Source organism: Esox lucius, chromosome 21 (genome assembly GCF_011004845.1).
Source record: "Esox lucius isolate fEsoLuc1 chromosome 21, fEsoLuc1.pri, whole genome shotgun sequence".
Lineage (NCBI taxonomy): Eukaryota > Metazoa > Chordata > Actinopteri > Esociformes > Esocidae > Esox > Esox lucius.
In genome coordinates, this window is record NC_047589.1 from 9,033,093 (window position 1) to 9,059,599 (window position 26,507).

General features: G+C 40.7%; 1 protein-coding gene across 3 annotated transcripts in view; it reads left to right on the top strand.

Annotated features, from left to right (window-relative positions):
* The window catches only part of nrbp2b (nuclear receptor binding protein 2b), a 32,560-nt gene extending 6,377 nt beyond the window's left edge, over positions 1-26,183 (top strand). The window contains exons 1-17 of one of the 3 annotated variants that reach the window (XM_020041971.2): positions 11,348-11,768; positions 17,492-17,614; positions 17,868-17,969; positions 18,103-18,192; positions 18,619-18,659; positions 18,878-18,972; positions 19,376-19,399; positions 19,493-19,600; positions 20,435-20,490; positions 20,892-20,987; positions 21,149-21,281; positions 21,605-21,758; positions 22,164-22,299; positions 22,632-22,685; positions 22,796-22,859; positions 22,946-23,001; positions 23,096-26,183. In XM_020041971.2, coding sequence (XP_019897530.2) covers positions 11,652-11,768; positions 17,492-17,614; positions 17,868-17,969; positions 18,103-18,192; positions 18,619-18,659; positions 18,878-18,972; positions 19,376-19,399; positions 19,493-19,600; positions 20,435-20,490; positions 20,892-20,987; positions 21,149-21,281; positions 21,605-21,758; positions 22,164-22,299; positions 22,632-22,685; positions 22,796-22,859; positions 22,946-23,001; positions 23,096-23,182 — 1,536 coding nt within the window. In that variant the 5' untranslated portion in view covers positions 11,348-11,651 and the 3' untranslated portion in view covers positions 23,183-26,183. Of the gene's footprint in view, positions 1-11,347; positions 11,769-17,491; positions 17,615-17,867; positions 17,970-18,102; positions 18,193-18,618; positions 18,660-18,877; positions 18,973-19,375; positions 19,400-19,492; positions 19,601-20,434; positions 20,491-20,891; positions 20,988-21,148; positions 21,282-21,604; positions 21,759-22,163; positions 22,300-22,631; positions 22,686-22,795; positions 22,860-22,945; positions 23,002-23,095 lie in introns of those variants that run through there. The other 2 variants (XM_010885505.4, XM_010885506.4) reach the window with 2 other exon arrangements.
* Positions 26,184-26,507: the final 324 nt, after the last annotated feature.

A 26,507-nucleotide genomic window follows, 5' to 3' on the forward strand; every position in this document is an offset into this window, starting at 1 on the left:
CTGCCACTGAGAATCATCCCCATAGCATGATGCTCCTACCACCATGCTTCACCGAAGGGAAGGTATTAGCCAGGTGGCAGGCAGAACATTGTTTTCAATGTTTTCAATTTCTAATAGTTTGGTCTCATCAGACCAGAGAATATTTTTCCTCATGCTCTCAGAGTCCTTCAGGCAGCATGTCATATGGCTGGTACTTAGGAGTGGCTTCTGTCTAGCCACTCTACCTTGAAGACTGGATAGATGATGTGCTGCAGAAATGGTTGTCCAAAGACTCTGAAGCTCTGTTAGAGTGGTGATTGGATTCTTCGTCACCTCCCTGACCAATGTCCTTTTTGCCAGACTTCTTTAGCCAAATGGTCGTCTCATGGAAGAGTCTTAGTGATTCCAAACTTCTTCCATTTCACAATGATGAAGCCCGCTGTGCTCCTGGAAACCTTCAGTGCATTAACAATATATAACCTTCCCCAGATGTAACTCAGTTGTCAGAGGTCTATGGAGAGTCCCTTTGACTTCATGGCTTGGTTTCTGCTCTGACATGTACTGTGAAGAGTGGGACCTTAAAGAAACAGGTGTCTGCTTTTAAGGAGGGTCAGAAGACAGGATGCATCTGAGCTTAATTTGAATTGTCATGGCAAATGATTGGTGTACTTAGGCACATGAAATATTTATATTTTTAATGAATTGACACATGTCTGAATAACATGATTTTGCCTGTCATTATGGGTCATTTTGTGTAAATTGATGCCATTATTTCTATTTGAATAAATTCTTAATTAAGTCTAAAACAAAACAAAATGTAAAGAAATTGAGGGGATCTGATTACTGTTCCGAAGGCACTGTATATTTCATTCTCATCACTTAAATCTCTATCTTTTGCACACCTGCAGTTGTAGCTTTATAATTGTATGTCAACTTTTGGTTTACTATGTGTATTCTGTCTACTACTAGCCACACCATTACACCAAGTCAAAATGTATGTACATTCACTTAATAATAGGTTATTCTGATTCCTTTACATAAATATATATATATATATATATATATATATATATATATATATATATACACGTATAGAATAAGACTGTAGTTACTTCTCTTCCAGTATAATTACATTTTGAACCAACCTACATTCCAGGTTCCAAGTTTAGCATGTCCTAATACTGTTACTACAAGACTTGGCCACAAAATTACCTGTTAAGTTTGTCTTGGGTTTTGGCCAAATGCTTCTTCGTGTCTGTGTCAACCGTTTTTGTCATCCAGTATGACAGTGTTGCATGTGGGAAGTAATTTTGGCCTCCCCCTTTGTGCAGATCCAGGAGATTTATGAATGAATGGCTTTATTACACAGCTGCAGACAGGCAATGTCCAGTAGCACTGAAAATATGAGTTTAGGTGTCAGGGGAATATCGTTTGAACACAGTACAGTGGGCCTCACACTTGATACACCACAGTCCAAAAACGTTTAGCCCACTTTACAAATTGGGAAAATGTATAAATTATTAAATAGGTAATTAATTGCCGTTTACAGTTTACTTTTATGGAATATGGAAGTTGCATATGGAAGTTGCAGAGCTATTCAATGTGTTAACCATTGAGTTTGACCTTTATCATTACCCACTAATGTAATTGACCCTTGTGGTGTATGAAGACATGTTCATGGCTCTGCCCTGTGGTGTGTGAAGACGTTTTATTGCCCTGCTTTTATAGCTCTACCGTGCACAAGAGTTGTTTGTTACTGCAGCAGCAAAGGTAGCTGCACTAGCAATAATTGCATACATTTCGCCAGCCTTATACCATTCTTCAGTTAATAATCACTATAGATAGAGTATCGACCTGTAAGTGGGTTTAACGTGTTCTCTGAAAGAAGAATGTAAAAAGTAATGTTAGGTTGTTCATTCCTCACCCTGAAAATTGTGAAAGAAAACTTTAGTCCATGGCTTAGTTTTCTTTAAACAAACATTAACATCAGTCACAGCTATAAATAAATCAGTGGAGGTAATCAGAGTGTGTGAGCAAGTTTATTTTCTAATGGCCATGTCACCTTAAATCAACTACATTTTGATTTAATTTCAGGTGATTTTCAGATATTCTTTCAATCGTTTGGGTGCGCTGGATTACTTTAATTGATTCCATGCTGAATCAAGGATTAATCCATTAATGATGGATTGGTCCCTTTTAGCCCACTACTTTCAGGTTGATGGTTCATTTAGAAAATGTGAAATTCTCCTTTAACATGTAGGAAACCTTTATTGCGGCATGAATTATGTTATCTCTGATATTGTGTACAGTGCAAGAGCCACTTGTCTTTCACAAACATTTGTGGTATCACAGGTGTGCTTACAGCAAACATCCAGATGCGCTGACATGCATAATGTTTGAGGTGCCAGTATGATACTTTTTTGTTGACTTCCAATGACAATTTTACTGTTTGTATATGGAGCTGGACAAGACTTATGTGTCATAGCTCATTCCAAAGGCTGTATGTGTATTTGTTTCACTTTACGGCGCAACAAGAGAGAGTTGCTTATGTGAATCAAACATTTTCTTGACGTTTTATGTTAATGTTATTTTATTGAAATTGGGTTAACTTCTATTGATGTAATCCAGAAAGACTCTGTCAACTCCGTCAGATTTGTCTAAAACAATAAGCAATGATCACAGTAAGCTACCATAAGGAACAAGTGCAACTAGATCACTTATGATTTAGTCTAAAACTCATTTATTAAAAAATTCACTAACCAAAAGTTTGTCCCGAATGGAAGCTATGTGAGGTGAGTTTCTCTATAATCTACATTATCGAGGAATATCGTCGGTGGACATCAGTTTTATTTCTATCGTTGTGGAAAATGCAGCGATCGTGTTTTGTTTGCAAAGAAAGAATACAAGGGACCTGGGAGAGGAGACTCAGTGTTTCACTCGTTGCCATATCTTAATCCAGACATGTAACACTTATGGACCATACAGTAGGTTTACATTCAAGGGGTTTAGCAGATGAGCTCAGTTCAGATACACATGATTGAATAAATTGAAGTTAGACACTTTTTGCATGTTGCTCATCATAGAAAAGCATAATATTTAGCCAGATGTATAACATCTGCAAAGTATAGCAACCTAGATTACTGCTTGAGTCAAAACAGAAAGATAGCACCTTTCCCTATAAACAGATCATCTGATCAAAAGACATTGGGTATGGACTCGACAATACAGAAAAAAACCTACAGTCAACTAGAGACATTCTAAAACGTACTCAGCAAATTCATTTGAAAGGGGTTAGCTACCAAATAGGCGTTTTGTCTTGCTACATTGGACATATACGTTGTATGCTAAAGGTAGTTTTTAGTATGCCTGATTGTTTTTTAAATCAGGCATTAAAGTCTTCTTCCTGGTCGTATTTATGTATTTTCTTTTGTCTCTCAAGCAAGTAAACGTTGATTTTCCTTTGGTGAATATCAACAAATAAAATTAGTAACTTGCTTCCTAGCTAGCTAGTGAATACTAACTTTTGTTTACTGTGATGTACACACCTCTTCCCGAAAGAATGTGCAGATTGATGCCATTGTGAACAAAACTGACCGCTAAACACAGGAAGAACCCGTTTATATGAAAAATATATTGCGAAACTTATAACTTTTTCCGAGGAATACAACATCGTCATGTTCTTTGAGTTAAACACCAATAGTCTTAGTTTGGAGTGTTTTGGAGAAGTTTTCCACTTGCAATGCGGCTTTGCTATAGTGGGACGATTAGTTTCTATTTATGAATTTGGACGATGCTAAGAACGCTAATTACAGCCGGGGACAGAGCTAAATAGTGGATGATTTGAAAAAATTACTCTATGTCCATTCTGGACTAACTTTTGGTAAGTGAATTTTTAGGTAAATATGATATTTAGACAAAATATCTCTAAGTTCTTTTGATAGATTTAAAGAAATTCAAATCACCATGTTGACAACCATGACATGTCCTCTCCATCTACCTGCTAAATTAACAATGAGTCATAAATCAAGGTAGGCTGTTTATTTATTTTTTACAACACTAAGAGCATGATAGGGTGCCTAGTCTGTGCAGGCAAGACACTGGGGCATTCTTTGATAGAGTTTCACCATAATCCCATCACCTCAGATTTCCCCAGATAGAGGATTTACTGTTGCAATTTAGATAATGCATTAATATAGCTAGTTGGTTACTCAAATTATACCAGAGAGAAAGATGAATAGGCTATTTATGAGGCTAATGTCCATGAGCATGTCCAAATATTAGTAACATCTGGGATCCGTCTCACTAAAACTATCAAATGCAAGTGTCACACATGTTATCTACAGCAAATTACAGTAGTGAGGGCATAAACATTCATACTCCCCCCAACCCCCCATATTGAACATTGTGGGACTCAAACCCACAGTGCCATCCTCTACCAATTGAACTACACACTGTTTTTATTTATCCCATCCACATTGCTGCTAAAACATTGTCATTCTTCATAGGTGGATCCTAAATTAGTATTTCCAGCTGAGGATGGAATCACAATAAACGAGGGGCAGTACAGCTCACTGGTGGGAGTCTCTAGCCCTGTTATGTAGTTCAGTGTAGTTCCTAGGTAACTTATGTAAATACGTAGAGGTGGTCTCTACATGTTGTCATAGCTGATACTGAAAAAAATTGACTTAAAATTCTGTTCAAATGTAGATTATTTTTTTTGGACATAAATAGGGATTGCCTTGCAAATGTCAGTATTACCTTAACTTATGATTATGCCTTAATGTGAATTGATTCATTTTGAGATATTATTAAACCAAATAGTTGATATTAAAAGCTTTCAAATGTTCTTGAATTTAATTCCTGTAACTCAGTGTTGTGGTTACATTTGTTTGGACTTTGTAGAATAGATATTAATTCTGTTCCTGAACTATTCAGTTAACCCCTTATTGCTCCCAGGTTGATACTAGAAATGAGAATGTGTTCCAAGTCACCTTACCCGGTACAAATACGGTTAATACAAGAATTCAATAAAATTATCTATAAAAAAATAGAAATTAGCATTTTCTCACTCAGTTCGGTGCATATTGAACACGTCCCTGGAGTTCCAAAAGGACTATCACAGGAGAGAGAGTGAGACAGATAGGGCGAAAGAAGTTCCTGGACTAAGAATAGTGCCTGCCAGGTGCACGAGTGTGGATAGATCTTGTTGCCAGGACACAGTGTGAATCCATATCCCCAGTGTCATAGGGGTTGGGGTCTGAATGAGGCGGGAGCACTGTCAAAGCAAACAACAGGCCAGATGGTGTCTAATGCAATCTATTAGTCTGCCATTAACATGGCCGGGAATACTCTTATTTGGGGCTTTTTAAACTGAAAGACTTGCAATGCTCGATTAACTGAGACATTTTATGTGTATGTGAATGACATTCGATGTGTTACTCCAATATTCCCTTGGTGGGTCATTGATCATGGTCACAGAGGTGTTTACTGAGCCTTTGACAGCGTGGTCCGTTTTGAACTTGTGACCAGTTTTTAAATTTTTTTTATGTGAAGAGTACTCAGTGATGAGGGCCTTTTGGGGTCTACATGCGCAGCATATTATCCGTCAGCATTTTCCACTCCTGTCATGGGAAATGGAGCAGCACGTGTCTTTAACCTCCTACACTCTGCCTAACAGGTGAGCTGGCATGAGAAAGAATCTTCAAGGAAATCACTGAGCCTCCTGCATCACTTGTCCGTAGGGTTCCCTGTTGTTGAAATGCCATGACTTCCCTGCCAACTTGGATCTACTTAAGTGTCACCAGGCACTTGAAGAGGGCCACCGGTGTGGTTCTCAATGTCTGAACTCAAACATCACCCATTGGCCTACAGTTGTTTAAGAGGAGAAATGTTTGCCTTATTTTATATGGTTGATTGATTAACCTTCATTCTACTTCTTTCATTTCAACATAATCTTCGAGTAGAAACAAATATGGCAAAATGCACATTACTACTAACAGGAGCCATTAGGATTTGCATAATTTAAAGCCTTAATGCATCTACTGATCCTAATTCTCCTGTTGTTGTTGACAGTATGGAGAAAGAAAGCTTAGTTTCCTTTCCTCTGCGATGGTTAAGTCTAATAAATATTGATTTCCATCTTGCGTGTTGAAAATCGGATGGAGACTTTCTATATAAAAGTTGCTTCTGGTAATTTGCTGAGTGGCGCAACAAAGAGAAGAAATGTCATGACTCATGTAAGTGTTGGCGATATCCATTCAGTCACAGTTAGAAAGAAGGACAGGACACAAGGCGTTTACTGTTAGTCCTGTATAGCTGTTGGGAAGTCTGGTTTTGAGCAACAGCATGTCGTTGACTTGCAGCTGTATGAGTCCTTCTGTCAAACCTAGGGAATGGGGACAAGCTCCCAATGTGTTCTGCTTCGCTGCCTTGAAAGCTTATTCACATTATACTGTGATGGGCTGAAACAGACAAGACACTGTTTTTAACAGGACATTGAAGTGGATGTATAGTTTTTGCAGGTTTTTTTTATAGTGGAAAGGCATCAATTACATATCAACAGGGTTATATCTGGGAGGATGTTAAAACAGCTTGAAGAAATACAGCCTTGCAATCTCCTTATTGAATCCAAAGGCTACCCCTTCCCCCGAACAGCAGCCTTAAAGGATTAAACGGCCTACAGGAAGGGGAATGGTCATAACCTGAACCTACTAGCGAAAAAGAAATAAAACAGAAGACCACACAAAGCCAATAAAGCATTCACATTCAAAACTTCAAAAAAAAAAATCCCCCAGAAAAAAAGACTATACACCAAAACCTGTGTATGCCATGCACCTTTAACCCCAAAATCGAATGTGTTTATTATTTTCTTAGAAGGTCTGCTGGGCACATTTGCATGGCAAACATGACCCTGCCATACGTGTTCCAGGTAGTGTTAAAAAATTCTGTTAACTTTCCAAAACTTTGCCGGTTTTCCAGAATTACTGGTTGGAAGAGTTTGGATTTCCCTTCTGAAAAAAATTGCTTAAGCTGTAAACATTCCCAGGAGCACTGTGGGTTCCATCATTGTGATATGGAAGAAGGAACCACCGGGCAAGTAACTGGGTAAGAAGGGCGTTGGTCAGGGAGGTGACCAATGACCCAATAGCCACCCTAACAGATCTTCAGAGATTCTCTGCAGATTGGAGAACCAACCGGAAGGACAACTGTTTCTGCAGCAGTCCATCAGTCAAGCCATTTTGTTTGAGTGGCAAGACAGACAAGACAGAAGTACTGAATAAAGGTTTTGGATACTTATGTACTTGACATATTTTAGTTTTTTATTTGTAATTATTTGGTACATGTAAAAAAAATAAAGAAATGTGCCTTCGCTTTGTTATTATGGAGTGTTGTGTGTGTAGATGGAAGGCAGAATCATTATAAATTAAGTCTAACACAACAATGTGGAAAAAGTGAATGGTCTAATTTCTAAAGTCACTGTATGTTGGCCATAGCTTATGCAGTACACCTTATAACTAAACCCGTAACGGAAACACTAACAAAGCTGTCTGTTTTGGTGAAAAGTGGAGGGATCTGTCTAGAAAATGGAAAAATGTACAGTAAACCATGTTATGAGGCTACACACTGTTTGTTTACGTTTATATTTTAGGAAAACAAACGTATATTTTGGGATTTAATGGGTTATTGCTGTTGGACCAAGTTTATTAGGCATTTTTCCAAGTTACCTTGTAACTTCCAATTCCATACCTCAAATGTAGCAGCAAAATCTAGATTTTTTTTTTTTTTACACAATCTATTTATATTAGCTTTTAGCCAACATACAGATGTTAGCAATTTGCTAAAGCAAATTGATTTTCACAGCTGTCAGTTTCACTCTCTGTTCAGTGTGTTGCCCATTCTTTATACCACCTCCCTGAAATAGCCAGTTCATTAACCCAACGGATACCAGGATTGGGGTCAATTCCATAATTCGAGTCGATTCAGGAACTACACAAATTCCTTTTTTACTTCATTGCTTTTCAAATTGAAAAAATCAATATGGAATTTGGTTTAACTTTACTATTGACTGGATTTTAAATGTAATTGACCCAAATCCCAAAAGATGCCCAACTTTCATAATTTGTACAAACCCTGCACTGTCATTGACCCTGCAACTGTTATTGTTTCTTTCCCATATACTCTCCCACTTCCTGTCTCAGCATGGGGTCAACTTAACAAGCTCAGCAAGATAACTAATTAAAAGGTTATAAATACCTCTGACATTTTTTCATCAATGTATCTGTATTTATAGAAGCACAACGATATTGTGCAGAGGCTGTAAACTTTCACCACTATATGTATGAAATGCTCTGTCCCTTTTTTGTACAATTACATTTTCAAATCCTTTATTTTTGAAACGTGATAAAGCTGTTGGAGGTAATGCGTTGGATGGTTCCAACGTTCATTTCTAGCATGCCAACAAACACGGTCTAAGCAGGTTTTTCTTACAGTAACTGTCCGTCTCTGTTAAATAGTGTGAACAATGTCTTCACTAAGCAGGTCAAGCCAAGTTGTTGCCATCCAGGCCTGGCAAGGTGTACATATTGGATCTTTGAGGTTTACCTGTGGCGTTTACGCTCAGAGATGCTTTTGTTCTTCCTGCTCACTGCTTCTTTAGGAGCCTTTGGTAATGAAGTACGACGAATTGGTAATGAAGTGGGCAGCCATTAGCCCTCTTTATGGAGAACCTTAATACATGGGTAGACTTAGCCAGGCTCTAATAAGTCTCTCCAGGAACAAAGTAAATCCCAGATGTTTTTAAGGGGTGGGACAGGTGCCAGATTAAAGTTAAAGCAAACACACATCCCATTAGTCTTGCTGCCCGATCAACCTACTGACTGGCTGTGTTGTGGAGTCTCACCCAGTTCTAATCCTTTTTCCTGGAATCAGACTGTTTTTGTTCCCCGAAAATCAAAAATGTCTTTCAACGCTCGCCATCTTTGTTTGGTAAACCTGCCATTTTTTCTTGGGGATGACTTTGCCAGTATTGTTAATGTGCAAATTAATATGTTTAGCCCAAAAGGGCTGTATGTTCTTAGCAGACCAATGCCAGATTTCCACCCGAAGATAATAATCAAAATGGAAGTCCTTCTTGGCCTTCTGTCATGAAATACTGTTCACGGTTTTGGAGAGTATAAGTATCTGTTTGATAATAAAAAATATTTTTTATTTTTAAATGTGCTTCATATATAACTTTACTTGACTTGATTTTGCTTTGTTTCCTGCCTTGGTGGATGGCGTAGTTCACTTTGTATGGTGATTGGTGAAGGCAGCTAAAAGTGGTATGCAGTCAACAGATATCCATATCATTTAATAGGACAACAGTGACACTGATCTTTATACACTTCCCACACATTATATAAGGGACAACAATTACCTTCCATAGAGTTGCATTGTTTTTCAGGAAACGTGTAGAGCCCTGAGTTGATTATCCCTGTTTTAAACCAAGGTCAAAATCACAATATATTGAAGTCTGAAGGGGTGTGGAGTGCCTGGACACAGGCCTTAAGCCGTGGTGTTCTGGCCACATATGGCAAGCCCCCGAGTTGACTAATTCTATTCATATTAGTTAATGGCATGAGCTCTTCCAAGCCAGTTCGTTGGAGGGCTTCCAAAAAAGTGGTTTGCTTTCAGTTGGTCTATTAGAAGGGAAGATTGCTTTGAATAGGGAGTCAAATTCTTAGGTATATTCATAGACCTGTATCTACCCCAGGTAGGTAAATTTTTCTGCAGAGAAATTGAATGGAAGATGTTCTGACCAATCTGTGTAGTTACAGTGGCTCTCAAAGGTGTTCACCCCCTTGGACTTTCCACATTTTGTGTTCCAACATGAAATCAGAATGCATTTAATTAGGAGATTAATAAGGAGAAGTCCTTAATGTCAAGGTGAAAAATAAAATCAGCAAATTGTTCTAAATATAAAACATAATCATTTGTGTAAGTGTTCCACCCGTTTGTTGTGACACAAGAATGAACTATGGTGCAACCAGTTGTCTTTAGAAGTCACGTAATTAGTTGAATCCAATTCAACTAAATCCAATTAGTTGAGTCAACATTTGTGCAATTATGCAAGGTGTTTCACATGACCTCAGTGAAGTCCATTATTAAGAAATGGAGAGAATATGGCACAACTGTGAATCTGTCTAAATGTGACGTCCTCAAATACTGAGTATTGGAAAAAAGGGCACTAGGCAGAGAGGCCACCAAGAGGACTTTGGCAACTCTACAGGTGTTACATTCTTCCATGGAATTTCAGTGAAACGCTGTGATCCAAATTTTAATTGAATGCCTGTGAATGTCCCTGGATATGTGATGATAATCGTTGCCCCCATTGACTGTCTGCAATAATCCACTCCAGACCATCTATATTTAGATCTCCTATTATGTTTGGTGTATGGGAATCCTGTGAGGACTGGAACGATGAAAACCCCTCCTTTGATTTAGGGAATGTTTGCTTCATTAAAAACAGTTCAGTCTCATTAGCGTTTAGTTGGCACAGCAGGAGTGTCAGTCGACACCTTTTGGAGACTGGCCGATAACACACTTTATTCACAGGGTCAATTACAAAATGGCTTATTCAAGATGTGCAAATGAAAGAGTGATTAAGTATTAAGGTAGCCTGTGCACCTGAGATGCAGAGATAGCACCGATGATGTCCAGAGGTAGACATGCGTATGTAACAACTGTAAAAATGCAGGCACAATGGCAATTCTAAATGTGCAAAAAGGCAAATTGAATGTACAAGGTGTTATGTGCAACTGAAAGGCATGGATGGCAGCAGTGAGGTTCCTGAGGTAGAAACGTACCTTTAACAACTGAAAACGTCCATTATTAGGCTTTGCAAGGCAGTGTCAGAGTGTCTGAGTAGTAAAAGAGAGTATTGCAACAAGGTCCCTGAGAGGCGCGGGGGTGTGGTTAGTGATGGGTCACAGAGTTCACAGAGTTCTCTGGGTCACAGAGTTCAGCAGGGTTACAGTATGAATGATCACCCTTTCTCAACTCTAACTGTATTGTATTGATGAGCTACTCACATCTGACTCAAAGAGTCTGGGCAGGGTGTTTTGATATTGGTCAGAGGCATTGAATGAAGGAGATGTGCACTGAGAGTTGGATATCCCAGTTGGAAACTGAACTACTGAAACGGTGTCTTACCAAAGTGCCGCCCCACGTAACCAAACTGTCGGATTTACCTCCAGAATCTCTGCAGTAGCGAATTGATGAGGAGGCACATGCAAAAAGATAATAAATAAGAACCAATTAAATCACTGAAACATTTTCTGAGCGACCATTGTGGTCACAATAGGCCCCATGTCCAGAGGTCACAGCTCTCCCTACGCTGTGAGTCACGTGGGTCGCGTCAGACAGGTTACTGTGCCTTTTCAGACTAAGCCTGTATTCTACTTAATATTGATGACAGTTGTATTTTCATCAGGTGACCTGGTGCTGGTGATGAAGGTGCTTCAATGGGGCCACATATTTTTAATTATCTGCACTGTAGGGCTGAAGCATCGTGTTGAAGGGTCCTAGAGCAACATGTAGACTCTAGATCAAAATATTCGAATAAAGTAATCAAATAATGGCTTTGTGTGTCATACTGACAGTCCTGTCAGGCTACACTGCTAGTGAGTGCCAGAATGTTCCTGTGGCAGTGCGTGTTCTTCTTTGGCCTTGTGCTTTCTTCTTCCAGAGCGCCTTATCTCCTGAGGTCCAAACTCAAGACATTGACCGTGAAGAAAGAAAGAAACTTGCAGGTTAGGGGTCAAATTACTCCTTTCCTCCCGACCGCTTTATATTTTCCTCAGTCTAAGCTGCAAGGACGGCTGTAATCTGTTCTGGGTGTGACTAGTGAGTCTTAGACTACTAAGATGACACTGTTAGCAAGGAACACACACACACACAGGGATAATGTATTCACAAGCCAGGATACCGACCGCCGCACTCTTCTCTGAGGACTCTGAGGTGACAACAGATTCTTTCCACTTGCCATACTGAGCATAATGGCTTATGTGGAGGCAGTTTAAGACTTGTTCAAATGCTTCTCACATCCTAGACCAGACTTCTAACCTCTACAAAGTGACCGTGTTTTAGCCATTTCTCTCCCACTTCTGATGCTGTGAATAGATCGCTTTGTCACAGGGAAAGACACAAGGCTGACATCAGAAAAGACAATGTGACTAGTGTAGTCCTGTAACCCTGGTACTAGAAACAGAACAATGCACCGAGAAGTGGACACTTGGAGAAAAGAAATCTTCGAAATATGTATTTCTTTGCTTTTGGTACGACTCCAAAGCCTATGTTGTGCCAGTAAAAGGGCCGTTTTTAGTTTTTCAAGTGGTTGAATGGAGTGGCGTCAATGTCTCCAAAATTAGACTGTCTTGCTGTTTGGGGAATGATGGCGGAATCTTGCGGTCTTCACATCTAGTAATGCTCAATCAAAAGGCTTCTTCCATCAGTGTTTTGACTGCAGATTTGGTTCTAGTGACTCCGGATGTAATATATCCAGGCCCCTCCAGCTTTTCTGCCGTCCATCCTTGACATGGCCTCTAAGAAAATTAAAAAGTGAAACTCGATGTGAGCTTCTCTCTCTAATAAAGTATCATGAAGGGACACCGTCTTCTATGTGAAATGACCTTGACAGCCATTGACAAAATGCCAGGACATTCTTTGGTGAAGTTGCAAAGATAACCTGGCTAATACATTTTGTTAAATGCTTCTAAATGAGAGTAAAGAAATCTCTTCAGAGCTATTAATTGGAGGAGTTTCAGGTTACAGACTTTGCAGAAGTCAAATGTTGGTTATAATTTTCAACCGGCATGACTCCAATGGGCTTGTTTGCAAGTTGGCACAGGAGGGGTGGTCCTATTCGTGTGATTCACAGACACTGGCCACACACAATGTGCCATAGATTTGCAGCGGGTGTCTCATACAGAGTTTTGAAGGGCGGTTGAATTCACGGTAATCAGACCAGATTGTGAAGGTCCCCAGAGGGTTGGGGTTAGGCAGGGGGTCTTAGTAATTGATAGGAGGTCCTGGCAATGTGCCTTTTCTCCTGGTGAAACACAAGCTTTACAATGGGCTGTGCTCAGTGATGACTACTGAAATGTCACAGAATAGTTTTTCTGTTTAATTAGCAAATATTAAAGTTGCTTGGTTCCTAGTGTTATATATTTTTTTAGCTCTATTTGCCGTTAAAGACTAAACACTAGATGTGCGGTTCCTGTCATCCACACATTGTCTTTAGTGAAATCACCGAACCACCGAAACACAAAGGGCTCTGCACATCCCCACCCAGTTTTCCATATCTGCATAGCCAGGGGTATCGGGAGACGCAGTTCTTTTGTGCTTCACATCCCCAGTCAGTCTCCGCAGCCGAGGCGTCTGCAGGGCTTTGATCCGTGCTCTGCTTCTCATCGTGGGAGAGAAGGCAGAGAGCCAGGGAAATGCCCGCCCTCGTGTACACACAGCGCGCCACAGTACGGCCGCACCGCAGTGACGATGGTGTAGGTGCGGCACCGGCCTGTATTAAGTCTACGGCTAATTTTAAGCTGATGTAACCAGATTCAGCGGTGCAACAGGCCTACACCCGAGACGGCGACTGGTTTCTCCACTGGCGTAGGAGTAGATGGAGAGGGAGGAGGGCAGACCGAGTTCTTTGTTACTGTCATGATCCGCGCGCACATGTATTGTGCCCCTCTGAGACAAAGGCAATCTTTCATTTGTTCTCGGCTACAGCGTAGATTAACAGTGTAGAGACGGAGGTACCTGCCGCGAGGCTATAGATAGCGACGAGCCGCCACACTCTAGAAGCCCTTTCCCCCTCGCCCTAATCCTGCCTCTGTCCTTTGTTTCCTGTCAGGCTCGGCACACTAATTCTGACACCCCGTCCCTCACACCCACGGACAATAAGATGGCTCTGTGCCACGTGTGGATGAGCTTTCACATATCGTCAGCCTCCTGTGCAATGCCGACTGCTCCGGCATTGGGATTCCCGTCAGTACGTTTCTAATCAGGTTATGTCCAGGGAGGTCTTGAGATCTGATCCTCGGTCATCTGCTTCTGAATGGGTTCCTATTCCCCTTACAGGGCACTTGTTTTGGCCTCGGCTCTGAGCAAAAGTAATGCACTAAAGGCTACAGAGATGACTGTGGCATTATGGATGAGGCTGTGCTTTTCGCTAGCCTATTTACATCTACTGTGAATGTAGCTTAGTTTGCGCATTGGCCCCCCATTCGGACTCCCCTCCCCACTTTGACAGTGTGTGTCAAAGGTGTGGCCTATAGGTTATGCCCCAGGCCAGAGGATTGTGGGTAATCTGACTTGATCACTAGGGCTCAGACAGTCACAGGCCAAGGCTTACATGTGGCTGACCGTCTATCAGTAATTATAGCAATAATCCCGCAGCAAAAACAAACGTGAATGAGTATTCACAGATAAAAAAATTTGTAGAGGTACATACATTTTTTCATGAGGACAAATCCCACTAGAAATTTAAAATGTGAAATGTTTAAACCTTTTTAACTACACTTGACAAGTTTACGTTTCCTGCAAGCTTTCTTTGCTGCTTGGCTTGGCATTATTTGTGTTCATTTTTATCCATATTTATTAACATAACTGAAAGCTATCTAAACTATTTTCAACCAGTTGCCGTTTTCATTAGAAAGGAGCTTCACGTTAATGTCTATAAACAAGCGTTTTGAACTGCATTTCTAAAATTGACCTTCAAAAAAACAGCAAGTCTACGGAACAGATTAAGACAAATTTCCTGTTATCTATAGTCTGAATGATCATCCAAACCACAGGGTTGATATTTTTTATTTTTTGGTCAACCATGTCTTCTTTCCCACCCTCAACCCACCTCCCTTAAACAGCCAATCACAGCCTGTTTACTCATTTCACCCTAGCAAAAAACTCCCCCAAACTCACAGGAAGAACTCCAGCACAGGGGAATAGCTGTTTCGTAACACTTTGGCACCCAGACATGAGTCCCTGTGTAACGATATGTTTTTGCTCAGAGACTGTAGAATCCCCAGGCAGCCAGTATGTCAGAGCATTTTATTCCTACTTCCTGGCCGCTAAAGCCCCATAATCAGATTATCATCCCTTGCTGAGTGGGAGTAGAACATAGAGACAGATTATAATATCATCTCCCTTCTGCAGCCCCATTACTCTGCGCTTCCAGTGAGAGAAAATGGGAGAGTATCGGAATCACACTGCAGGTTGCGCAAGACGACTGTGTTTTAAATGTCATTTTAACTACGCGCACTGCCCAGATATTGGTTTGCCGTCGCCAGGGACATATCTGTGGTATTAAAGGCGTCTCATTGTGGTATCACTGTCTCACTTGGCCGAGTGTGGGCCAAAGCAGCCTGGCCGGATGCCAGTGTGGCAGGCTGTTGTCATCAGGGCTGTGTACATGACAGTGGACCCAGTATGGGGCATTGGGTGTGTTTTTTTAAATGTATTAACAGTGTTGAAAGGCCATTTAGAATCCATGTGTATGTGTGAGCTCTTGAATTTCCCAAATGTGCCTATGAAAACGAATCTGACCGCTCTTTTGGGTTATCTCTACTTCGGGGGGGGGTTAAGACACGGTAGCTCTTTTGTGCCCGGTTCAGCATCTGAGCTACAAGCAGGCTACTGGCCGTGCTCTGATTGTCTCCCGGGCCGAGCGGTAGTCTCAGTCCTGAGATAATGCGTCCTCCCCGTTCCTCTGAGGCGGAAGGGATGGGAGCCCAAGGCTCGTCTGTCCCTGTTTGCTCTGCCAAACTCGGGAACACAGACATAGAGCTGGCTGCTCCGCTCTGAGTCAGTCTGCCCTTTTCCCTGACTCAGTGTCCTCACACGTCTGATAACAGCACATGCTCCCAGCAGCCTCTCTTTCTATCTTCCCATCTCAAACTCTTGTTCACCTCCCATCCCACGTACACGCTCCCGATCCCTCGCTCTCTTTCCCTCATCCCGTCTCCCAATCCCCTATTCTCAAACCCTGTCTTCTGCTCTCTGTCCCATCCCCCTCCCCTCATCCTGCTGTCGCGCTTTGTCTTCACATCGACAGAATCTGTGATCCTCTTTTTACATCGTCACGAGACAGATGGTTGGGGCAGCAGGTTTTTAGCAGTCAGATGTGGCAGTGCTATGAATATTTGTTTTACATGAGATCCATATCCTTCCATTTAATGAATGGCAACCAGTATCCACTAGAATTTGAAATACAGTGGATATAAAAATCTACACACCCCTGGTAAAATGCCAGGTTTTTGTGATGTAAAAGAATGAAACCAAGATAAATCTTGTCAAACGTTTTTCCACTGTTAATATGAACTATAATGTGAACAATTAAATTGAAAAACAAACTGAAATCTTAGAGGGGGAAAAATGAAAAATAAAAACCTTACAATAACCTGGTTGCATAAGTGTGCACACCCTCTTATAACTGGGGATGTGGCTGTGTTCAGAATTAACCACATTCAAACTCATGTTAAATAGAAGTCATTACACACCTGCCATCATTTAAAGGGACTCTGATTAATCACAAATAAAGTTCAGCTGTTCTAGTAGGATTTTCCTGACATTTTCTTAGTTGCATCTCAGAGCAAAAGCCATGGTCCGCAGAGAGCTTTCAAAGCATCAGAAGGATCACATTGTTGAAAGTTATAAGTCAGGAGAAGGGCACGAAAGAATTTCCAAAGCATTAGATATACCATGCAACACAGTGAAGACTGTCATCATCAAGTGGAGAAAATATGGCACAACAGAGACATTCAAATCCACAAAAGCATGGCTTCACCAGAAGAAGATTAACGTTTTGGAATGGCCCAGGCAGAGCCAAGACCTGAATCCAATTGAACATCTGTGAGATGATCTGAAGAGGGATGTGCACAGGAGATGTCCTCGCAATCTCACAGATTTGGAGTGCTTTTGCAAAGAAGTGTGGGCAAATATTTCCACGTCAAGATATGCCATGCTAATAGACTCATTCCCAAAAAGACTGAGTGCTGTAATAAAATCAAAAGGTGTTTCAACAAAGTATAATTTTAAGGGTGTGGGCACTTACACAACCAGGTTATTGTGAGTTTTGTTCTTTTCTTTTTTTTCCCTCAAAGTTTTCAGTTTGTTTTCCAATTGAATTGTACACGTTAAAGGTCACATTATAGGTGGAAAAAGTTCCGACATGATTTATCTTTGTCCTATTCTTTTACATCACAAGAACCATGCATTTTAACATGGGTGTTTAGACTTTTTATATCCACTGTAGGTATGCATGTCTTCGCAACACAGATGGGAATCCACCCTGGACAAGATCATGCTAAATCCAGGGACATTTAGCGGATATAGAGAGCATGGCTGGCTTGAAAACATGTAAATGATTCACAATAGCGAAGTGCTAAATTCCATATGAATGCTTGTTTCTTTCTCAGTCATGGTATCTGCAGGACTAACAAGTTATCTTGTGTGCCTTTGTCTCCCCCTGCAGATCAGTCAAGGTAATGTCCCAGGCGTTGAGAGTGCATCGCTGGCCATGGACACTGAGGAGGGAGTGGAGGTGGTGTGGAACGAGGTTCTCTTCTGTGACAGGAAGGTGTTCAAGGCACAGGAGGTACGGCAAAGGTAGACGGGGGTGTGTCTCAAATAGCACCTTATTTCCTTGTGCGCAAAATTTGACGAGTGCTCATATGTTTGAGTTGTGTTTAATGTACAGTAAATAAGGTGCTATTTGTTAAAGTGTTTCTGTTGTTACTTCCTATATGTTAAATGGGATGTATTGCCATTCTACAGAGTCCAGTAAAGAGTCAGTGGTTAATAAAGTGTATTTTTCAGCAATATTTTGTACCCAACATTCTGTATTTCAGGAGAAGATTAAGGTGATGTTTGAGAACCTGATGCAGGTTGAGCACCCAAATATTGTCAAGTTCCATAAGTACTGGCTGGACATGAAAGAGAGTCGGGCTCGGGTAAGTCTTCTAGATGTATTTCTCTCAATCTTTTCACTCACTGTTTTGGAAATGTCATTCCGTTTGTCTCAAAATCCGAGCCTATTTTGCTTTGGTCTGTGCACTAATAGGATATCCTATATTTGTTTAACAGGTCATTTTTATCACTGAGTACATGTCTTCAGGCAGCCTCAAACAGTTTCTCAAGAAAACCAAGAAAAACCACAAAACCATGAATGTCAAGGTCAGTGCCTCAGTCTCATTGGGGCACACCCATCGATCACTGGGACACAAATTGGGACAGAAAACTCTTAAACCCTATTTAAACAGGAAGGTACTAGCTGCAAAATAAGATTGCAGGTTTGCTTTGTCGTTGTGCAACGTTTGCTATCATAAGCACGACCTTGGTGAGACATTGTACATTAAAGTTTGTGCCACTTTCTTAAGCTCTCAAACATCCAACATATCCCACGTTTTCACTTCAGACATTTATATGTAACACACACACTAGCATAGGACAATTTACAAGCAGAAATGCAAGCCCGTGTTTCTCACATTTTCAAGAAACAACAAAGAACAAAACACCCAAATACTTTCAAGAATTGACAGAGCAGTATAAAAAAACAGAACACATCCAACCATTTAACTGTCGTTCGCTCATGTGTTCTAGGCGTGGAAACGATGGTGTACTCAAATTCTCTCTGCCCTCAGGTAAGCTCTAGAATTCCACTATATTTAACGGCAGTTTAAACTATTTCTCTAGGACATGATATCTCCAACTCTGGTCATGGAGGACTACAACGGGATACACATAGTTTTGTTCCAGCCCAATACTGATCATACCACTCGTGGCTCCCGTAGCACTCCGGGCCAGAGCTGGAGACCCGTCGTGTTTCGGTTTCTGAATTTGCCGTGTTATCTGCCACCAGTTACCTGCACTCTTGCGAACCGCCCATCATCCATGGCAACCTGACCTGTGACACCATCTTCATCCAACACAATGGTCTTATCAAGATTGGCTCAGGTCTGACACGGCACAAAATGTCCACCTAACTCTAACCTAAACCGAACCCTGTTGTAGCATGACCTTTAGGAGCAGCTCAACTGTGACTTGGGACCCTCGTCTGGAAAATTGTAACAGCTATCATCGCATGCTAGCAAACTCCTATACATGAACTAAAATTGACCAAAAATGGGGACTCCGGAGTGGCAGGGTGGTCTATGTCACTAACTTTTAGTACTGCTCTTTCATTGTAGCTAGAGGTTCAAATCCTGTTTGCAGCATACTGATTGTTCCCTGGGGTCTTGCAGAGGGTGGAGAACATTGGCTTAGCACTGTCCAGTGTGCATAGGTAGGATGTAGGACAGGGTTGCCTTTTCTATGCAACTGAAGTTAATTCTGGATACTCTGTTCTTTCCCTCCACAGTATGGCACAGGCTGTTTGTGAATGGTAAGAACCATATAACGTGCTAAGGATCAGTCATATTCTCAGTGAAAGTAACAATGTGTCGTGTGGTCTGTTGGACAAGGTTTGATTTTCTAGCTGTTCGTCTCGCCCTCCCAGTGTTTCCGGAGGCCAGCGTTCATGGTAAAGTCCGTCCCAGTCGTGAAGAGCAAAGGAACCTGCACTTTTTCTCTCCTGAATATGGCTGTGAGCGGGGTTTTTTCTGAGCATTTCTCCTGTTATAAATTGATTTTATTCATCAGTTTGACATTTTGCAGGACAAAATGTAAATTTGAGACACTATCCTGTCTTCAAGTGTAAAATAAATACATACAGTATTGTGCAAAAGTGTTGGGCCACCTAAGAAATGAAGGCTATATATCTGGGAACGAAGGGTTTATTTGCTTGCAAAACACTATATAACCTTAAGAATATGGAATAAACTGAAAAATACATAATAGAAATGAACAGTAATGTCTAGTGAGGTACTTGATATGAGGTAATTGAGATGGTTAGAAATGTCGTAAAGATATTTGAGGACGTTGGGCAAGTTGAAGTATGCAAAAGGCAAAATATGTTAAAAATAATTTAACACAGGACTGCTTGAAAACAAAGTGCTTCAGTTCTGCATTCTATGGGAGGTCACACATAATACTGATGTTCTTGTTAGTTTTTACTGTATTAATGTTTCTTTGTGTTTACTGCAATGTTATAGATTGTATATTTAAAAAAATATATGTATGTTTAATTTATTGTTGTTTTTAAAGTGGCCTAGAACTTTTGCATAGTACTGTATGTATGTATGTATATTTATGACAAAATAACAAAGATGTCCATGGTGGTCTTAATCTTAACAAGTATTAATAAATATAAGTACCTCTATTTACTGTGTAGAATACTCTGTATAAGTGCACCTATATTTTGAGTAGGTCTGGGTGTCATGTTTTTATGGGTTTACAGTGGAATGTCCATGACTAGGTAGTTAATACCATACATGCTGTATTGATTGGTTACAATGTTGATCTCTCTCATAATCTCTAGCCGCTGAGGATGACTATGCAATCGACATCTTCTCTTTTGGGATCTGCGCCCTGGAAGTAAGAACCCGGCCGCCATCGTTTCTTAACGTCTTAAAAAACCTACGTGTTGCATTGTCCAGGTCGTAGATGTCCAAATATCTGTACTGTAGATGTGCAAAGCGCTCAAATGTCTTATAGCTGCCTAACTGCTCGTACAGACTGTATGTTCAGCACATATCCATTATAGATATTTAGAAGACACTTTTTCCCGGAGCAACATAAATTAAGTTCATGTAAAGATAGCTGCATAGAAAAATAACACACAACCCAGTAAGTAAACTTTACTATCCTGATACTTTACTATCAGGCAAAACCGCTGCTAGAAGGAGGAATAAGGGACAGAAGGTATGAGGGCACACTCAAAGGCCCTCGAACCATGGAGACCATATAAATAAACCAATGTCTTTATTTATTAATAGATGGCTGTCCTGGAAATCCAGGCTAATGGGGATGCTGTTGTGTCCAAGGAGGCCATTACAAACGCCGGCCAATCACTGGAAGACCCCCTCATGAGAGTGAGTCAGCATGTTTTCGTCCGTGGCACGGGCATACGTCACAGTAGCCGAGCAATTTACCAGTCTCTACCGAGGGTTTTTCCTGGTTATGTCACCTGGTCAGGTCTTCTATTCAAGATAAATGTCAAATAGATATTAACAGATTCTACTGCCCCCTGCAGGAGTTCACCCAGTCGTGTGTGCGTCACGAGCCCAAGCAGAGGCCCACGGCCCATGACCTGCTGTTTCACCGTGTGCTGTTCGAGGTCCATTCCCTGAAGCTGCTGGCTGCCCACTGCCTCATCAGCAACCAATGTGAGTGCCACCTCGGTCCTCAGCTCTGAAGTATTGAAGGAACCCTGCATGCAGTCAGAGAGTTGCCAATTCATAGCATGAGTACTAGTTGTCTGTTCGGCAAGGTGTGCACTGAATGGCAGGATGGCAAAAACTATTTGGTACCCGGGCTTGACATTTCTACAGGAGAGGAATTAAGATTTCACGTGCCATTCTTTTTAGGCACTGGTCGTTTGAGGATTTTAGGGGCATGTTTTGGGGGATATCTGTGGATATTCTTTGTAATCTACACGTGTACAAACTGGTGTAGCGTTGACGTGACACATACCCTTCTGTGTTTGCAGACCTGCTGCCGGAAAACTGTGTCGAGGAAAAGACCAAGTCCTTTGACCCCAACGGCCTCATGGCAGAGATCAGACATGGTGACCGGCCCGGTGTCCAGCTCAAGTACTCCCATGTGTCCCCTTTGGAGCTAGACAAGTTCCTGGAGGACGTTAAGTAAGGGCTAATTCCATCCATTCATACGGCTCCAGTCCAAAGTACTAAGTGGGATGGGATGTTGAATTTAGGAGGTAGCCTTGGTGGTCTGACTAGTTTTTAGGCTCTGTGGTCAGTGTGGTCCAGGGATGGGTCACATTGATGGGGGTTGGGGACAGAAAATATTTTTGGGGTGGACCACAAAAATTATTTGATGAATTTTTTGTATGATAACTGAGAGAATAATAGAGATCAATGAGAGGACTTGCAATAGATTGTTGCAAAAGCTAGACTAATTGATCTGGTGCCCGGAGGAAAAACAGCCTGTTGGCCGTCAGTTACCCCTCCCTGGTGCCTGGTATCATTTCATGTGGACTTGGCAACGTGTGCTTGTGGCCTGTAATACATCTGACTCCCCATCTTCAGGAATGGGATATACCCCCTCATGAACTTTGCCTCGTCACGGCCCCACCCTGTCCCCCGCGCCCTCTCCTTGTCCCATGAGCAGGTGGAGACGGCAAAGAGCCCCACCCCTGAGCCCCAAGAGACAGAGAGTAGGAAGGTGAGGGTTAGGTCTGTGTGTGTCTGTGTGTGTCTGTGTGTGTCTGTGTGTGTCTGTGTGTGTCTGTGTGTCTGTGTGTGTCTGTGTGTGTCTGTTTCTCCTTTTGTTTGTGTCTGTGAGAATGTTGTTAAAGTGTTTCACTGCATACGTATGTTATTAATGTGTGTCACAGTACTTCTATGATGTTAAAGTAAATGTATCACTGTAGTTCTATGTCATTAAAGTAACTGTTTTACTGGATTTCTATGTTGTTTAAGTGTGTGTATCACTGTAGCTCTATGTTATTGAAGTGTTTCACTGTAATATGTTGTTTAATAGATGTTGTGTTGCAGGTGATTCAAATGCACTGTAACTTGGAGTCAAATGAAGAAGGGACCAAAACTCATGTGAGTAATAACTATCATCGTCTTTTGACCCCGACTACTTAGTATTTCATCCTTTCTGACAGATGTATTGTCGGTTGTTAAAATGTATTCCTTTCTTGTCCTCTCTGTAGCTCATTCTATTTCTTAAAATGGACGACAAGCTCCATCGACAATTGAGCTGTGACATCTTTCCAAGTAAGTCTTAACAGACATTTTCATATCCATTTATGTGCTTATTGTACCTTTGCATAAGGCTTGAAAATGTTGTATGATTCTTTCAGCTGACAGCTCCAAAGACCTTGCCAATGAACTTGTTCACTACGCTTTCATAAGTGAAGTAGGTAATCTGGTCGCTTAATGTTGCTGCAAATGTCATAGTCATTTGAGTTTAATGTTGACCTAACCTCCAACCCTGTGCAAATCCCATGCAGGAGGACTGTGAGAAACTGGCAGGGTTCCTCGAGGACGCGCTCACCAGACACAAGGGCAAAGCGCTGTCCTCCGGGACAACACAGTGAGATGTGTTCTGAAAGCTGGCCTACAGAGAGGGGCCTCGGGCATTGATCACCCCAAGAGAGAGGGAGACATGGGCCGGAGGGCAGGATCACTCAGCCAAGATCAGAGGGGTCAGAACCAGTGAGGGTTTGAAGGGATTGGCCTGATGACTGGTGATTTGGACTGGGCCTGAATAATGGTGACTGAGTCTGATGATTGGTGATTGGTGGATTATCTCATAAAGGACTAGGAAAGACCAGGACCGAGTGACAAAAAGTATCTTCACTTGGAGGACCCAGAGGCATCATGGCTGTGTTCAGCTATCCCACAATGCAGTGGAGGGTTGATAAGTTCCCCTGCCTAAACGGGCTGGAATGCCTTAAGTTTTTGTCATGACTGGTGGCACTAGGTTTTCTGCACTGCCAGCAAAGAAGTTCCCAAAAGTAGATGCCTGTAGTGCATTCAAAATGAACCGCTTAAATAAAGGTTTCCATGTTACTTTCCCAGCCTTTAATTCATTGTTTATTAATCCCAATTTTACAGTCAAATTTAGTTGTTTTTGGACAATAATCTTTAAAGAGTTTAATTTTGATAAAACAAGATTAAATTTGATAAATTTGATAAAAGCACTAGTTTTGTAACCCCCACCAATACCTACTGTAGAAATGTCTGGTGAGAGCAATTTTGATGGGAACAATGAAAGCCCTTCAACATACTGGTAATGCTAAATATGGTAACAAGTAGGTTAACTTATTTAGTGTGTTTGTTTAGTTCTATGAACAGCATTTATCATTGTGCAGACCTCTATTTCTAGAGTGTAATTGTCTTCAAAACACACTCACAGTGTTTTCTATTAAGGCTTTGCTAGCCAGAATGACACATTGGATTAGTAATAACTAGTAGTGAGAGTATGCCCCATTAGCCTGTAGTGCTCTTAAAGGAATTTTTAGACCTAAAATCTTTTTTGGGGTAAAACTACCCTTTTGTTGAAGGCCCAAGGTGTCATATATATTCTTTACTTCTCTTCCAGCCTGGAGTTAGCATCATTAGCTTTGTCCAAATTTATGAATTAAAACCAGGATATCTTAACTAGGAAATGGTGCTTGGCATACAGAAACATACTTGAAAGCACTTCAAACTAGGACTGGTGGCATTGTTTACCTCAAAGAACCTGTCAGTAATGTTTTCTTTTTTACTATACACTTATTATTTTTAGCTGCCCTGATACTTCCTCAGGCAAATGTCAAGCACATTTAGCATTTACTATATTCTCAGATGGATTGGTGACAATAACATGAGCATATAATGGGATTGACATCTATATAACCATCCGATTTTACCGGGTCATAGCATGACATATGCTTAAGTACAAATGGTAGTGTAAATTTTGGCCAGTTTTGCTAAGCGCAGTGGGGAGATTCATAATGTTTATTCAAAGTCACTTGTTTCTGTGAAATTTCCTGTTTCTCTGGCGATTCCAAAATCCTCTTAACTAAATCTCTACAAATCTAAATTCCAATAAAGAGATAGTTGTAGCTAACCTAGCTACAACTATCACTGAGCAGGGGATGCTGGGGCAAGGGAATATTGTGTCAGGTTGAAGTAAAGAAATTCAAGCAATGAGTTTGGCAATATGCAATCAAAGAAATTACTGCTAGTTTTACAGATTACTAAAGTTAGTTTGCATAATTTTTAGGTTAGTTTTCACATGCAGTGCAGTTTTTCAGGTTTAAATTCAAAAATTGGGACACAGCTAATGATTCTATCTCCATGTTGGGAGAGACTTTTAGAATGTCTAATTGTGAAATATGACGCCATGGTCCTTCATACACCACCACAGGTAAGGGGAATTTCACCTAAACGTGATTTTAGGTTAAACTATCCCTTTTAGGGTTTTCACTGTGAGTGTTTTGAAAGCCAAGTACTTGCAAAGTGCCTGTGATGGCAACCCACCATGTACAAAACCCACAATACATACATCCACCGCAACATAACAAATTCAGAAGAAAATAAAAACTACCTACCAGGCCTTCAAATATTCAGGCTATTGGGTTGTTGATAACAGAATGCTATACTTTTATCATCCTTTATTTTGTAAACCAGCTTGTGAATGTGAAGAGGGACCACAGCTTGAATCCTACAAATGGAATTGTAGCTAAAGATGTAGAATATAAATATAGTGAAGTCCACTCCAATTGCACCATTTAAAAAAATTATAAATAGGTTATTATAGAGTTCAGAACAAATACATTTCTGAATAATGTTTTGGGAGGAGTAATCAATTATTGGTCTTTTGAGTAATAACATCTTTGTTTTTCAACACCAAAAGGCATATTCATAGGTGCTTCTTGAAGCTGAATTATGTGTTAATAAATGTTATTTACCCCTATGTCCACTGATGTTTAAATCCTTTGAAGAAAGCAAGACTCAATAATGTGATTTAGTATTTTGGATGGTTTTAAAAGGTTGCCACATTTGGGGGGACAAGAAGAAGAAATTAAAGTTGTTCCAATATCTATTCTTAAATATTTGCATTTGTTAACAATATTACATTTGTTTCTTATGCTATATGTAAAGCTGTGGTCCCATTACAATTGCACTTGTATAGATGTTGCATAATATGCTAATTGCTCTTGAAATGTAAAGCCTTTATCAGAAAATCAATGTGGTGTAGATAAATATGTCTGTTTTTTGTTCAAAGGTGTTTACCTTGAACAGAAGTGTGAATGCTCAGAGTGGTGCTACCATTGTCTAGTCTGCATTGCATGTCTTAATAAAATCTCCAAAAAGTTAAATGTGCTTTTCCAAGATTGCCTTAGTCATTGACAGAGTTCCATTCATTGACTTGACTCCAGGATGGTCCTGATCAAAGAGTGTAATTTTTAGAGTGTGCAAAGCCCTTCATCCATCCATCAGTCTTTTTCTGTAGCAATCACTTTCTCCTATGTCTGGATTCTGTTTAATATCCTGCTGTAAAATATTGTACTGCAATGAATGACAATAAAACAGTGTGATGTCATGTTATGGCAGTTTAGTTTTTTAGTCTAGTCTTTGTGGTCCTTGGATGTCATTTTACATTTAAAATTGCACACACAGGATACATGATTGTAGTCAAGCAGGTTATTTAACTTCTAGGGGGGCTCACAGCAATGACCAGGGTCACACTTATGAAAAAGGTTGTACCAAATTTGTCCTATGACTTATATGACAATAATTTAATTTATATGGTGGTAGCAGTCTGGTCAGAGAGGATGAGGCATGGCAAGATATTTCTATGGAATGCATGCAGGCCTAAGACAATCGACTGCTTAAACATTTAGGCCTGAGACATTAGGCTCTATTAATTAT